The 16,379-nt window shown below is 40.2% G+C and overlaps 2 protein-coding genes and 1 pseudogene across 3 annotated transcripts; 1 reads left to right on the forward strand and 2 right to left on the reverse strand.

Moving 5' to 3' along the window:
- Positions 1-6,766: 6,766 nt before the first annotated feature.
- Positions 6,767-9,626, forward strand: LOC141336758 (sialoadhesin-like). The gene is made up of 9 exons (XM_073842485.1): positions 6,767-6,809; positions 7,351-7,686; positions 7,785-8,033; positions 8,194-8,448; positions 8,542-8,784; positions 8,863-8,947; positions 9,063-9,108; positions 9,266-9,501; positions 9,587-9,626. The coding sequence occupies exons 1-9, from the start codon at positions 6,767-6,769 to the stop codon at positions 9,624-9,626; spliced, it is 1,533 nt and encodes a 510-aa protein (XP_073698586.1).
- Positions 9,627-10,604: 978 nt separating this feature from the next.
- On the reverse strand, positions 10,605-11,117 carry LOC141336208 (ras-related C3 botulinum toxin substrate 1 pseudogene; annotated as a pseudogene).
- Positions 11,118-14,848: 3,731 nt separating this feature from the next.
- Positions 14,849-15,823, reverse strand: LOC141336202 (ras-related C3 botulinum toxin substrate 1-like). 2 transcript variants are annotated; one of them, XM_073841752.1, is made up of 2 exons: positions 15,294-15,823; positions 14,849-14,885 (listed from the first exon to the last, which is right to left on the reverse strand). In XM_073841752.1, exons 1-2 carry the CDS (start codon positions 15,821-15,823, stop codon positions 14,849-14,851), a joined length of 567 nt encoding a protein of 188 aa, XP_073697853.1. The 2 variants fall into 2 exon arrangements, with proteins under 2 accessions (XP_073697853.1, XP_073697851.1); XM_073841750.1 differs by lacking the exon at positions 14,849-14,885 and having other exon boundaries at positions 15,245-15,823.
- Positions 15,824-16,379: the final 556 nt, after the last annotated feature.

Here is a 16,379-nt window from a genome sequence, read left to right on the forward strand (position 1 = left end):
GAGATCATCAGATCATTAGTTCAGTTCATGGCTCTCACCCTTAACAAGCTGATGATCTCTGTCAGGTGTGTTAAAAAAGGGAGACATGTAAAATGTGCAGAGCAGGGGGTCCCCAGGACTGGAATTGGGAACCACTGTTTTAGATGACGTCAGGGAATTCCCTAACGTAGCGCGGCAGAACTCTCGCGAGACAAGAACAGGGGAAACCACATTTTGTGGGGCAATACAGACAAGGGGATAAAATTGCACCAGCAGATACAAATAAATAAGCAATTTAGCAATTCATTAACTGCTTATAAATATCCCTCTTATGTGGTCGTGCTACATAGATTCCCTCCCCCCAGCCAACGGGCGTCTGAGGTGAGCGTCCATAATAACGCTTCAAATTCACCACATTTATTACATCCGTTTTCTGTGGGTTGCCCCAGCAGACCGTGTAATTTATTGGCCCTGTTTTACTTTTAATTTCAGCTGGACCCTCCCACTTAGGCGCTAGCTTGGCGGAGAATTTATTAGAGGCACTAGAAAGATGATGGGTTTTTAACCAGACTAGGTCACCCGATTGAAACTGCACATTTTTTCTACGGTAATTATAATACCTAGCTTGTTTGGCTTGGCTCATCCTCATCCTGTTTTTCGCCTCCTCCGCCATGAGGTTCTGTCGTTCTATCAGGGTGTATGCAGCTTGATCAGGTGAAGGTGAACGGTGGATTAGGCGTTCCAGCGGTCCCAGCATTTGCCTGCCCAACATGAGCTCTGAAGGTGTCTTTCCGGTGCTTTCCTGCTGGGCTGTGTTGATGGCATAGCGGAATTCTGGAAGCCATTGGTCCCAGGTTTGGTGTAATTTTCCAACATAGGCAGCAATCATGGTTTTTACAGTCCTGTTTACTCTTTCTGTTAGGTTTGCTTGTGGGTGGTAGCTGGTGGTAAGTTTTTGGACACAACCCCATGTCTTACAGAGATCACCCAGAATGCTGGAAGTGAACTGGGGCCCTCTGTCCGACACTAGGTGCTTTGGGAGCCCCCAACAAGTAAAAATCTTCTGGGTCTTAGCATCCTGAAGTGGAAACATCTCCACCCACTTTGTGAAATAATCCACAACAACAAGCAGGTAAGTGTTACGTTTTTTACTCGTGGGGAATGGACCCATTAGATCCACGCCTAGGGTGTGTCCAGGCTCTGTTACTTGTGAACTTTGGAGAAGTCCCGATGGTTTAGTATTACTGGGTTTGTATTTCTGACATACCTCACAGCTCTTTACATATTCCCAGACATCTTTCCTGACGGACGGCCACCATGCTACTTCCAAGATTTTCAGCAGGGTTTTTAACTGACCAAGATGGCCTCCTAACGGATTATCGTGGTAGTAGTACAGGAAATCTGTTTTTAGAGCTTGAGGTACTACCAGCTGATATTTTTCTCCCTTTGTTTTTAAAGGTACTTTGCGGTAATACACCCCTTGATGTTCTGCAAAGGTGATGGATTGTTCTTTGACTGCACGTGGTTGAATGCCTGGCTGAAGGTGAGTGCTTATATTCTCTGACCGTTGAGCTTTAGCTATTTCTTCCAAGGAATGCGGTAAGGTCTTCGCATGATGAGATGACATTGAAAGGCAAGGAGCAGCATTATTAGAATGTGGCTCATAAATCCTGGATAAGGCATCCGGCCCGGTATTGAGGCAGCCTTTCCTGTGATGTACTTGAAAGTTGAATTGTTGAAGTCGGAGAGTCCAGCGAGTGAGACGAGAGGAGGTTTTGGGGCAATTGAAGGCCCAGGCGAGTGCAGCATGATCTGTGAAGACGTCAAAAGGCCTCCCCTCCAGGTAATGCCTCCATTTTTCCACAGCCCAGACCACAGCTAGACATTCTTTTTCAGATGTGCTATAATTTTTTTCAGCCCCTGTTAAGGTCCTTGACGCATATGCCACCACGTTTTCTCCTTCCTCAGACTGTTGGGTGAGGATAGCCCCAAGTCCTACATCGCTTGCATCTGTGTGGATTTGGAACGGCTTGTTGAGGTCCGGCTGTATGAGTACAGGTGAGTTTTGTAATGCTTGTTTAAGTGAGTGCACACTATCTTGACATTCTGGCGTCCAGTCCCACTTAACTCCTTTCTTTTTAAGATGGTTCAGTGGAGCAGTGATGTCAGCAAAGTGGGATATGAACTTATGATACCATCCTGCCAAGCCCAAAAATCTTTGCAGAGTTTTAAGATCTTGTGGAGGAGGGAACTCCGCAACAGCCCTAGTCTTCTCCGGGTCAATTTCCACGCCCTTAATGGAGACAATATGGCCTAGGAATTTGAGCTGGCGTTTGAAGAAGTGACATTTCTTCATGTTAAGCGTTAGGTTGGCTTGGGTAAGCTTCTGAAAGACAGTATTGAGATGTTGAATGTGCTGCTCTGCGGTTTTTGAATAGATAATGATATCGTCAATATAGACGAAACAAATCTTCCCTCTTAAATCAGCCAAAACTCTCTCCATCAGCCGTTGAAAGGTAGCTGCAGAGTTCCTGAATCCATAAGGCATAGACTTGAATTGAAATAGCCCTTTGGTGGTAATAAAAGCAGTCTTCTCTTTACTTGTTTCCTCCATCTCCACCTGCCAGTAGCCCGACTGCAGATCCAATGCACTGAACCAGGAGGCGCCTTCCATGGATTCCAGGATGTCATGAATAAAAGGCATTGGGTAAGCATCGGGTACTGTGTTGCTGTTCAACTTCCTGTAATCCACACAAAACCTGTATGAGCCATCAGGTTTGGGGACCAGGACCACAGGTGACGACCAAGGCAAGAAGGATGGCTCAATGATGTTATCTTGGAGCATCAACTTGTTCCTCAATTATCTGTTTCTTGATGGGAGAAACTCTGTAGGCCCGGGATTTGAAAGGTATGTCATCTGTCAAAGTGATCTTGTGCTGTACAACTGATGTTTTACCCAGGATGTTCGACGTGGTACGCGGCCAGGTGGTGACCAACTTCAACAGTTCTTCCTGATTTTCAGAGTCCCATAGTGAGATCTCTGGGGTGTAGGACATTAGCTCGGGAACTCTCCCAGTCGGTGGTAAGGCGTAGTATAAATTCAGTTTAGCAGCCGTAAGGAAATGAGCTTGGCCAGACTGGATAGTCGGACCTACTGGCATCTGTGATGGCAAGAAAGGATAATATTTATATCCTTTTCCAGATCTCAAGCCATACCTGCCTTGTCCCACTTCCAAGATGGCTCCCATAGCAGTAAGGAAGTCCAGCCCTGCAATTAAGGGAAAGGCAAGGTGCGTGTTCTTCAGGATATAGGTATCCAACGTGCATTCTTAATCATGCCATTGGTAGTTTAACTGTTGCAGGTCTCGAGATTGGTGAATGGTTCCATCGGCCATTATAAATCTTTGAGGGATAGAGGAGATGACTGATGGAGTCTTCGTCTTCAGCTGCTTCCACAAACTCTCCTGCATCAAAGTGTAAGAGCTTCCTATGTCTATTACTGCTTTTAGCTCCTGTCCATTTACCCTTACCGGAACGATGAGGAGAGATGTGACCGTATGGGGTTGAGCCAGGGTCACTCCTGCCAGATTTTTGGTGTTGGTACGCTCCACTGACTTTTTGGTCTTTTCTTTGCCACCCTGTGTACTGACTTTTTGCCAGTAATCTTTCGCTCCCATGCAGTCCTTCTCCACCAAGGACCCCACTTTCACCAGCTGCTCCACAGTGTTCACCGTTCCCCTTAGACATCCTGCAACCCTGGGGTTGATGTTGTTTAGGATGCGGTTCACCAACTCCTCCTCGGAGATCTCAGGCTTCCATTTTAAGCAGAGGGCCCGGTAGTCATAAGCAAAATCCCTCAGGCGTTGTTGTGGCTGCTGGACCAACGTCCTCAGCTTCTCCTCTACTTCTGAGAGGTAATCATCTGAAAGAAATGCCGCCATGAATGCCTTTTTGAAGGATTGCCAATCTGTTACCTTAGCCTTCTCTGCCTTCCACCAGCTCTGAGCTGGTCCCTTCAGGACAGTGCTCAATGTTCCAATGAGCTTGAGACTGGGGAGTGGCCTTATCTCCAAGAAATTCTCACACTGTTCGATGAAGTTAAGCACCTCCGCTGTCTCGCAGGAGTCGCCGAAAGAGGGGAACTCTAGGCGGATGGGAGGCCGAGCACAGAATGAGGATGAACCAGCCAGAACTGAGGAGGGAAGCACACTAGGTGGGTGAGTATGCACAGCAGAATCAACAGCATAGGTAGTATTTGGAACTTTATAAATAGCATCTTTGTGTTTAGCCACTGGCCTGGGGGTCTGGGGACATTGGACAGGAGAGATGTGAGCCGAGGCTGGTGAGTAGGCCTGTAATCTAGAGAGGGTTGGAGTACTGGTAAGTCTTAGTTTTTTCATTTGACTTTCCAATTTTTCATCTCTCCGCAGAAAACAATCAATTACAGCCCTTTCTAATTTTTCCAACGACCTTTGGAAATAATCCTCCAACCCCGCCAAGCTAGCATCCACGGCTTGCCTGAAACTGGCTTCACGATTGCTCTAGAGATTGTATTTTTTGATTGAGAGCCAATAAATCACCTTTTACTTGTGCTACGTCTGCTTGTATTGTTTGTACTATTTCAACATTAAAGTTGCAACCCTCTTCACCATCATCACCTTGTTCAGAGTCAGAATCAGCAATATACAATGAGCTAAGCATAGAAGATATTTCAGCCGTAGGATTACGCCTTGTCACAAATGGGCCTGCAGTGAAATCCACATCGAGCTGTTCAACATTTCCCTGATCATTTACAGGAGTAGTAGGGTTATCTGTATTTACAATAGCATCAACTGCAGCTGGATCAACATTTGGTACATCCATGGTGAAGAAAAAAAACAACAAAACAAAAAAAAAAAACAAGAGAGATCCCCGTACGGGCCACCAATATGTAACGCTCAGCCAAAGCAGGCAGGCTACACAAATAAAAGTTAGTTCGGTAATCCCTCTCTTAACCCTTATTCAAAGGGAGTTATACAGAATAGACAAACAACGTGAAGATTGGATACCATCCACAAGTGTATTTACAGTGCAAAAGACCAATACCAAAACGACAACATATGAACATATACAACATATAGTATGAGCGTGTGTAAACTCCAAAAAACAGTCCAATGTTTGTGTATGTGTGTGCGTGTGTACGATTGCTTCGGCCTCACCGGTAAAGCATTTGAGTCCGTGAGCACGAAGACGAGGAACAGCGCTGTCCTGTAACAGAATCGCCCGAAACACAGTCCAACCAGGTCGTAATCCTTAACGAGATTAATCCACAAGTGCAGTATTTCCGCGAAGGCTGATAATCACAGGTAAAGACAGCTTTAACGATCGTATATCCAGAGAGCCCTCTGGAACGCTGAAATGCCGGCTTCTTTTATCGGAAGTGTATAATCAGGTGTTTTAGATGACGTCAGGGAATTCCCTAACGTAGCGCGGCAGAACTCTCGCGAGACAAGAACAGGGGAAACCACATTTTGCGGGGCAATACAGACAAGGGGATAAAATTGCACCAGCAGATACAAATAAATAAGCAATTTAGCAATTCATTAACTGCTTATAAATATCCCTCTTATGTGGCCGTGCTACAATATGATTCTTTAGGGTCTTAATGAAAAGTCTCTAATATACTTTGGTTAAAAAATATCAATAGTAATGTAAAAAAAAATACACTTTTACCTTGTCAAAATCAGCTCTGCAAAATATCAGCTCATTTTATCGCATGGGCCTTTAAATGCAACCGAGCTCTGCTCGCCCCGCCCCTCTCTGCTGAGGGATTACGAGCTGTAATGTTTACTTTAGCCGCATTTAGCTGCTTTTAGCTGCATTTAGCCGCGTTTATCGGTGAAACTTTCCAACAAGCATATTATTAAGAAAGGCCATTTGCAAAGATGCATAAAAAAAACCCTTATACTCACTTCTGCTGTGGGTGAAACTGCATCACCAACGATTCACACGAACATAGATGCATATGTAGATCGGGATCGGTGCTTTCCTTTTAAAACCAAAGTAACGTTGTCCTCTGCCTCTTAAGCGGCTCAGATGTCAGGAGTAAATGACGACTGTTCATTATTACATCCAACAACAGAACACCTCAATCGCTCAATTAGAGTCTTCCTCTGCACCTGAGTCACACAATGGCAATAGGAGTCGGACTGTTTCAGCTCGGTGAGGGCGGGTCTAAGGTAAGGCGCTAATGTCAATCAACTATCGTGGGAGTGGCCTCTGTCTGTATATTGCCTCACCAACAAGAAGCTGAGAATGAAGAAGTTGTTTAAGTGACATTTAGTTTTTAGACAATATAAATTTAATGGACAACTAGCTTAAAATATTTCAGTCCTGCTCTCTAAACATCTTTTTAATGTGTTCAAATTAACTTTATAACTTTAACAGTATATTGTTATTTTATTGTTATTTATAGTAAGTTTCCATTCAGTGATGTTATTTTCTTGTTAAAGGAGGACCTTCAACTGTTTCCGCTGATGGACATTAAAACAGTGTTAACCACAAACAGTCTGCCAGTCTAGAGCTAGAAGTGCATGTGTTAAAACAGTCAATCATTTAGTTGCTGTTGATCTGATGAGCTTCAACACGGTAAGACAAACACTCGTACTTCAATGAAAACTGATGAGTAATTCTATAGATGAAGCACATAAAACACATGAGAAATATCTTTTGTTCATTTACATGTGCAATGATCTTACTAACACTAACACCTGTATTATAGATATATTTGATGCTGATGTCGGTCAGAATGGCTCCTCGTCTTCCTCTGATCTTTCTGCTCATGATTCACAGTGAGTCTCTGTTACTTTCACATTAGAAACACTGAGGTTTAATTAAATTTCAAACACCATATAATGAGCAAGTAATGAGTACTTCTCTCTTCTTTATGTTGATATACTTCCTTTTGAAACAGGAAGTTAGGCTGTGCAGACAGAATATGAATATGTTTGGTCCAATCACAGAAGATTATCTTTAGATTACAAACTCAGAGAGTACCTGTCAACTTATAGCCACAAAACTAATATTTTAATGTCACTGGGTCTTTGATGTAAAAAAAATAATAATAATAATAATAATAAAAGTAAAAAATGTTCTTTATTTATTTATTTTATAGTGTAGCATGTTGTTCATGGCTGATTTCTGTTGCTGAGATCATTCCTGCTTTTTTTGCAACGCCCTCCTTCAAAGCTGATGAAGTCTCATTTACACTGAGATAATTTATTAGATTTTAAGAAGATCAGTCTGTATATTTATATTATGAGCCATACATTTCATGTAATAAAAGAAACGTTTTCACGTTTTGCTGAGTTTTCATGCTCCATTTTGTTTCAGGAGCCTCTAGCGTTGACTGGAGTGTGAGATACAGACATTCACACATCTGTGCACTAAAGAACTCATCAGTGATAATGAGCTGCACTTATACACAGCCTGCTGGATATAAAATCATAGACGTGTTCTGGATTAAAAATGCTGTAAAGCATGAAGTTCTGTCTGAGGACCCTGAATACAGTCAGAGGCTTCAGTATCTGGGAGATAAACAGCAGAACTGCACCATGAGACTGATTCATGTGACACAGAAAGATTCATGCATGTACTATTTTAGTTTTGCAACTAGTAAATCTAAAATGAAATGGATTGGTGCTCCAGGAGTGACTCTTGCTGTCACAGGTGACTTTCATGAGGGTTCACTCTTCTTCTGTGCATTATGTTGAATAATAATGAGTGTATGACAGCAGCACTAGATATAATGTGTGTGTTGTGTTCAGATCTTCAGGTGGAGTCTCCTGAGAGAGTGACAGAGGGAGATTCAGTCCGTCTGACATGTAAAAGCAGCTGCACTCTGACTGACAAAGCAACATTCATCTGGTACAGAAACTCACAGCCATTAACTGAGAGAAGAGACACAAACAATCAACTCCTGCTGCAGTCAGTCAGAAGAGAGGATGCAGGCAGATATAGCTGTGCTCTACATGGACACACTTACATCTCTCCTGCTGTTCATCTCAATGTCATGTGTGAGTATGCATCTTTTTTTTTTTTTTTTTTTTAATCTGTTTAAGACTCAGTATCTCTGATACATTTTCAGTAAATGTTGTAGGAGCTCTTGGTAATTGTCATTTATTCAAAATTATATGTCTGAACCTAACTTTGTTAATGTTTTTGTATTTGTGTCAGACCCACCAAAGAGTGTCTCAGTGTCCACCAGTCCATCTGGTGAAATAGTGGAGGGAGATTCAGTGACTCTGATCTGCAGCAGTGATTCAAACCCACTTGCAGAAATCAGCTGGTTTAAAGGAGGAACCTATTTGAAATTTGGACAAATCTACAGCATCTCAAAGATCAGCTCTGATCACAGTGGAGAATACAAGTGCAAGTCCACCAATAAACATGGAGAGAAATACTCTGATGCTGTGATTTTAAATGTTATGTGTGAGTATAAAACATACTCTCTTTTTTGTAATTTCAAGTCACATTAGCAACTTTTCAAATATGTCTGAGGTCTTATTTTGGTGACGTAATTAGATCCTCCGAGGAACGTCTCAGTGTCCATAACTGGATCTGCTGAAATAATGAAAGGTGATTCAGTGACTCTGATCTGCAGCAGTGATTCAAACCCACCTGCTCTGAACTTCAGCTGGTTTAAGGAGAATCAGAGCTCATCTGTTGGATCTGGACAGAGTTTCAGTGCACTACAGAGTGGACGCTTCTACTGTGAGGCTCACAATCAACATGGATCTCAGAGATCAGACGCTGTTACTGTCACAGGTGAAGCTTTTATTAACACACTCCTGTATCTTCACATCATTCATCAGTTTGTTAATTATGATGATCTTCCTCTTTCAGTTCATGGTGCTGGTAGAAATGTTATTGTGATCACAGCGGCATCTGGAGGATTATTCATTATCGTCATAATCATATGGTTTGTAATGTGAGTTCAGTACTGGCAATGATTAATTTATAATTGATTATATTAGTAATCTTAAAAAAAACAACATTCATATTTTACAATAATTGATCATATGCTGTTTATGATATTATCACAGGAGAAAACAAAGGGATGTTAAAACAGAAGATCTCACAGTCAAACAGGTAAAGCAGAAAAAAAATCTCTGTATTTTACATCAATGCATTGGTCTGATTTATTCTGATGTAGTTACTTAATCCAAAGAGTTTGAGACCAGCTGCTGTAAACTGAGAAGCTCAAACTAATTCATTTGTCTTAATCCTGTATTGTCTTGTCTTTCAGAATGATCTCTATTCTGTCGTGTCACAGAGAGTTTCAGATCATGATGAGCCTCTTTCTGAAGCTGATACAGTCAATGATGCTCCATATGCCAATGTGAAACCCAGCAGATCCACAGATACTGAGGAGATCCAGTACGCAACTGTCCAACATCAGCGAAAGAAAGAGACGAAGAGACCAGAAGACAATGAATGTCAGTATGACGATATAAGAGTTCATCAGTCTGATGCTGTCGTGAGGTGAGAAAAACCAACGTAACCAGCACTAATTTAACCAGCACAGATCATCTAATCTGAGCTGTTGTCTTATTTGTTTGTCTTACAGGCAATCAAATGTTCAAAAACTGTGGAAGACGCATCAGTGATCTACAGCGTCAAATGACAGACAGCGTATATTATGTTGTGTATTAATGCATATTTTGTAAATATTTGAAGTTTCCCCTTCATCTTGTGCTATTACACATACAGCTTATGCTTCAAGAAACATGATTTATTAACTTAGATTGTAACTAAGGCTGTATTGTACTTACTGGTAAAACAGAACTGAAGGGACCTCAAGTGGCTGATGTGTGAATAATTCTTCATAAATGCAACTGATTTTTTTAAATGCATCTACTTTCCCTTCCAAAAACTTTCCAAACTTTTTTTTTTTTTGTGTGTGTGTGTGTGTGTGTGTGTGTGTGTGTGTGTGTGTGTGTGTGCGTGTCAAAAAGTGTATGTTTGGTGCACTTTCCCCCTAAATATATTAATTCATTATATGTCATGATGCTAATTACATATATTTTGAAAATGTCCCATATTTTTGCCTTGTTAGGAAAGGATTTGTTGATGTCAAGAAAAAAAAAAAAAAAACATGACTTTTGAAATTCACAATATTTATAAAATATTTCATCTTGAGATACTTTTTCCCCTCTCAATATAACAATTAAATTGTGTAATCAGAGTATTCACTGTGCGATTTTCCTTGATTACACCACACCATACATTTGTTGTTGCAAATATTAATAAATACAAAAGTTATATTTTATAAAAGCATTTTTGTAAATATTTCACCATGAACATCCTTATTTGTTATTGACCAATAAATAAACCAATCAAAGTACCTGTAATAAAAAATATATTTACCAATGTATTATAACCAGTGTGTTTGTCATTAAAATTAAAAACCAATAAAGCAATCCATATTCAATGTCTCGTAGTTTCTTTTTCCTCAACACAAATTTCCCATCATCCTCAGCTACTTTGTTTTCTCTTCTCATGTGAGTTTAGATTGTAGCTGACGCTGTGTTTGTAGTCATTTCAGTGGATTCAACTGTCCTCTGGTTCAGGGCTGCACAGGCAGCTTAATCAAACACTGTCTCAAGGCCCATCTGTGTTAATGCTGAGCACTCCAGATACTTCACAGCTCCTATTTCTTCAGTCACAGCCTGGCCTTGATGGTAGCTGATGGGGGTTTGTTTGTTCTTTTTCAGCCGTTCAATAGTGTCCTTGTCATCTCTGAGATCAAGCTGTGTCCCGACTAGAAGGATCGAAGTGTTAGGGAAATGATGCCTGACCTCTGGATACCACTTTTTAGAGATGTTCTCAAATGAGGCTGGATCCACAAGAGAGAAACACATCAAGAACACATCAGTTTCAGGGTAGGAATGTGGTCGCAATCTGTCGTAATCCTCCAGTCCTGGTGTATCAAAGAGTCCTAGGGTCACCTGCTTCCCATCGACCGTCACACAGGCATTGAACTTATCAAACACAGTGGGGAAGAACTCCTCTGGAAAACGACCAGTGGTGTAGCTGATCAGAAGGCTTTTTTTATGTGCAGCCTCATCCCCAACGATCACACACTTTATGGACTGCATTTGTGTAGCACACTGTCCTTTAGCACTCAGCTTTGACTGGGAATGAATTAATAAAAGCTCCTCTGCCCGGGATAATCCACTTTCACACTTCAACAACACAGTGATTCCACAAAGAAAAAAAGATGCAAAGTTGATAGAAATTGTCAAACCTGACAGACTAAAGTTAGCTGGTCGACTGCATTCAGTGCATTGCGTTTATGCTGCTGCTCCTGTCCGTCAGGTTTTGGAACGAGGGAGTGAGGACGTGCCGGATGAGGTGCAGAGAAACTAAATAAACCAATCCTCAGATCGCAAAGCAGGTGAAGCAAAGACAAGAGACTGACAACAGGGCACATAGCACACACACACACACACACACACACACACACACAAAAGAGCCTTGTGCAAATATCAACAAACAGAACACAGGAATTATGTCAGGAGCCCAACAATTGAAGTGAATTCAAGAAGTGAACGTCATGAATGCAACACTAAAACCACGGGTGTGATTAAACTTTTGGGGGCCCGAAGCAAGCGGTCACTTGGGGACAAAAGACACAAAGTCTAAAGACCAACATCAAAGCCATACAAGCTCACACAAGGACGGAACATGAGTATCTCATTATATTTCCAATTTTTCTCAAGCTAAGCAAATTTTAAGTCCACTGAAAACATATATTCCAACATTTTTTGGCACAGGCAATGTATGTTGAAAATATATATTTTGGCAACCAATAAAACAACTCTCATTAACTCTTGTGAACGTGTGTCACAAATGACGCAGTAGAGACAAACCTGGTATAAAGTTGTTATTTGTGTTTTCTTTGCGCAAAAAAAGTATTCTTGTCACATGGACAACTTTGCCGATCATTTTGGTACTTTTTCTGGGCCTTGAGCATGGTAGTGCCCTTGCTATTTCATCAGAAATATCTTAATTTGTGTTACGAAGAGTTACGGGTTTGGAACAACATGAAGGTAAGTAATTAATGACAGAATTTTCATTTCCGGGTGAACTAACCCTTTAACATCCATGTAGTTTAAAGGACTTTCTACTGAACGCAAATATTCAGCGTGATGACACTTTTGAATCAAAACCATATATCACTATGGGGCAGTGGTGTAAAGTATTTGAGTAAATGGACTTCGTTACTGTACTTAAGTATTGTTTGGCTACTTTGTACTTGTACTGAGTATCAAAAGTATAAGCAACATTTACTCTTTACTCGACTACATTTTTGATTGAATATATGTACTCTTTACTCCACTAAATTTGAACGGACACTTACCGTTACTCATTACAATGTGATTGTGCGAAACAAGTCGGCATCTTTATCTGCCATGGATAATTTCTTGGGTGGAAGATGCAGGGTGCTTAAAATACTGGATGATATTTACTTATATGTGCTAAATGAGGCTACTCCATGTGAACGTGAATTAGCAGAATACCAGGTCTTTCGCTTTAATTAGCGAAATGTCTGATGAAGCCGAAGCCAGCACATCAAGCAGTGCCAGCACTTATGACCATTCATTGCCTTTTTTTTTTTAAAGAAATGTTTTCATTTGCCGGTATACAGAATGACTCTTGCAGGATGTTTACCAGAGGTTTACCACAAAAATAAGTGCTTTTAAGAATTCATCAAATTTGAGGAAACACATTGAGGTGATTTATGCTCTATTTAATGGTAATTTAATGTGAATTTAATTAAATTAAACTATACAGATCATGTCTTTACAAGGGTATTGTAAGCATAACGTTACCAAAAGTTAATACAGTTACTGATATGGCAAAAACCACAGCGACATGACTATATTTTAGTTTAAAATTTTGAGTGCAATGTAAATAAGAGTATCACTGAAATTATAAATTTTGCATCAGGTGTATTTAGCTGTAAGTTTGTGTGATGTATTTTTCATTCAAATTATATAGCTTACTAAGCTGAAAAATAACCCTGCTCGTCTTTGTTTAATCTTAATACAGAGAAAACATCCTAATCAATTGAAAAACTACTCGGACATGACCTCTATCGCTCAGAAGAGGCAGAATGTGAGCTTTTTTTTTAACATATGAGTTTGACAGAGACCGACTTGTTTGATCTATTTTGTTCTGCCATTTTGAAATATTGAGGTGTTCAATTTAATTTCTATATTAGGAAATAAATCTGGTTTCTTGTTTTTCACATTTCTTGGTGTCCTTTGAGCCTACATTCAGTATGAGTAAAATACTTAAGTTCTTTTAAAATCGGATACTTTAATAAGACTTTTACTCAAGTCTTATTTGAATTGGTGACTTGTAACTTGTAATGGAGTCATTTTTACAGTAAGGTATCTGTACTTTTACTCAAGTATGGTTTTCAGGTACTCTTTACACCTCTGTTATGGGGCTATTTACAGTACACCAGGCACGATCAAAAAAGCATGATCAGGAAAAAGCAAGGATTTTTTGTTTAAAGGTTGTATCAGCGATTTCTAGCCTGAAACATAAAGTGTCAAATTCAGCTGAGCTTTCTTCACGATCCGCTCGCTGCCTGCCCCATAAATTGTCTGTGAAAAAAAACACGACTCTCTGGTCAGCCTAGGGTCTGAGATATGCCAAAAAAACAATCGGTGCAACCAACTATTCCACAGATAAACAAACAGTGTTCCAACCAATCAGCGTCAGGGGTTTGGTGTTGTGGACTTTTGCTCCGCCTCCCTCACATCCCTGCACCAGTAGGAAAGTCCACAACACCAAACCCCTGACGCTGATTGGTTGGAACACTGTTTGTTTATCTGTGCAATAGTTGATAGCGCCGATTGTTTTTTTGGCATATCTCGGACCCTAGGCTGACCAGAGAGGCGCGTTTTTTTCACAGACAATTTATGGGGCAGGCAGCGAGCGGATCGTGAAGAAAGCTCAGCTGAATTTGACACTTTATGTTTCAGGCTAGAAATCGCTAATACAACCTTTAAGTCCTATGTGTAGATTGTTTCCTCACCATCGCATATGTTTTAACTATGGATATTTTTATTACAAAAACATATCAATTTGCTTCAGGAGGCCTTTATTAACCTTCCACAGCCGTGTTTTTTAGACTTTTATTGGACTATTGAATATTAACACCTATTCACTTCCATGTTAAAGCTTGGAAAGGCAAGGACATGTTTTATATAACTCAAACTGTATTTTGTCTGAAAGAAAACAAGTCATATATACCTAGGATAGCTTGAGGATGAGTAAATCATGGGTTAAATTCTATTATTATTATTATTTTTATTTTTTTGGCTGAACTATCCCTTTAAGGCTGAAGGGACCTCTAGTGGTTGATGTGTGAATTACTCTTCATGGAGGTAACAAACAAATTCTTTAAATGCTTGAAACTACTTTCCCTCCCTAAACAGTCTTTAATCTGATCTTATATATTTAAAGCATTAGCTACTTTAAAAAATATTATACTGTACTTTGTTGCATTTGAACTTAATAAATTATTTAAAACTACCTATTAACATTCATGTTACTGTTGATTCAAAATTGTATGATATAAAGCAGGGTTCCCCAAATCTTACCCTGGAGGTCCAATGCGATGCAGAGTTTAGCTCCAACCCTGATCACACTCACCTACCTGTTATTCTCTAATGATCCTGTAGACCTTGATTAGCATGCTCAGGTGTGTTTGATTAAGTAAGAGCTAAACTCTGCAGGAAAATGGATCTCGAGGTCTAGATTTGATGATTCCTGATATAAAGCATTAGATAAACAAGTAATCAGCTATAATCTAGCAGCCATTGACAGTTAGATTTTTTTTTATCTGATAATAACAATTACATTGTGTGAGCAGTGCATTTAAGGTGTTTTTCTCAAACATTTTGTTGTTTTTGCAAATGTGTATAAATGCAAAAACTGTTTATAATAAATCATTTTGTTATGCTTTGTCATTAACATCCTTATTTATTACTGATAATAATTGATTATAATTTAGACCTGATAAAACCAATACATACAGATACTAAAACCAATATGTATTTGCTATAGCAATGTTTTATAAACCAGTGCCATTAAATCATAAATTAAACCAACAGACCAATACATATTCAGACAGTACAAACATTTCTTCTTCCCCGATACAAATTCCCCATCATCCCATCAGCTTGCAGCTCAGATTGCAGTCAGTTCATGCGATTAAACACTTTTTCTCTCTTGTCTTCATCAGAGGTGAGTTAAGAGCTGCCCGAACGGCTTCATCAAACACCATCTTAAGGCCCATCTGTGTTAATGCTGAGCACTCCAGATACTTCACAGCTCCTATTTCTTCAGCCACAGCCTGGCCTTGCTGGTAACTGATGGGGGTTAGTTTGTTCTTTTTCAGCTTTTCAATGGTGTCCATATCATCTCTCAGATCAAGTTTAGTCCCGACTAGAATGATCGGAGTGTTGGGGGAAAAATGCTTGACCTCTGGATTCCACTTTTCACGGACGTTCTCTAACGAGGATGGATCCACAAGAGAGAAACAGATCAGGAACACATCTGTCTGAGGGTAAGAAAGTGGTCGAAGTCTGTCATAATCCTCCTGTCCTGCTGTATCCCAAAGTCCCAGGTTCACTAGATTCCCATCGACCGTCACAGAGACAGAATAATTATCATACACAGTGGGGACGAGCTCACTTGGAAAACAACCGGTGATGTAGCTGATCAGAAGTCTTGTCTTTTCTGCAGCCATGTCCCCAATGACCACACACTTTACTATGTGCATCTGTGTAGCATACTATCCAGTTAGCACTGCAGCTTCAATTGTGAACAAATCAATAAAAGCTGCAAAAATTTAGCACAAAGATTCTACACAGAAAAGAGGTGCAGAGTTGATAGACGTCAAACTCGACTTAGACGAGACAAGGCAAGACAAGATGTGACAAATACCTGGATAGAAAAACATTCAGAGCGAACTGGCACAGGACAGAGAACACAGCGTGAATAAATAGAGAAGGAAATTTTGAGAGTAAAGAGTAAGAGAAGTTAATCAGATAACAAGCAGGTGTTGATAAGACAAGAACTGAAAGAAGAGCAACGACACAGAAACCAGCTAAACGCCTTGTGGCAGAAGAGCACATGACACATGGAAGAGCCAATGGCAAGTGCTCAAACAGAACACAGTAAGAAAGAAATGAATGTCAGAACCCTGATAATGAAAGTGAACCAAGACTAGAGTTAAGTGTCAGGATTCACCACACCCTAAACACACAAAACCACACCCTGCCACCAAACTGAGAAAAAATAAAGTGACAACCAGTTCTAAAAATATCAACTGTTAC

This window comes from Garra rufa, chromosome 6, assembly GCF_049309525.1.
Source record: "Garra rufa chromosome 6, GarRuf1.0, whole genome shotgun sequence".
In the NCBI taxonomy this organism is placed as follows: Eukaryota; Metazoa; Chordata; class Actinopteri; order Cypriniformes; family Cyprinidae; genus Garra; species Garra rufa.

What these genes read in the sequence shown, in the direction of transcription:
- LOC141336202 (XM_073841750.1), bottom strand. Translation starts at nt 15,823, where the DNA reads ATGCACATAGTAAAGTGTGTGGTCATTGGGGACATGGCTGCAGAAAAG.
- LOC141336758 (XM_073842485.1), top strand. Translation starts at nt 6,767, where the DNA reads ATGGCTCCTCGTCTTCCTCTGATCTTTCTGCTCATGATTCACA. An exon ending in AGACGCTGTTACTGTCACAG is followed by an intron (nt 8,785 to 8,862) that starts GTGAAGCTTTTA and finishes TTCCTCTTTCAG; the next exon opens with TTCATGGTGCTGGTAGAAAT. An exon ending in AAGATCTCACAGTCAAACAG is followed by an intron (nt 9,109 to 9,265) that starts GTAAAGCAGAAA and finishes CTTGTCTTTCAG; the next exon opens with AATGATCTCTATTCTGTCGT.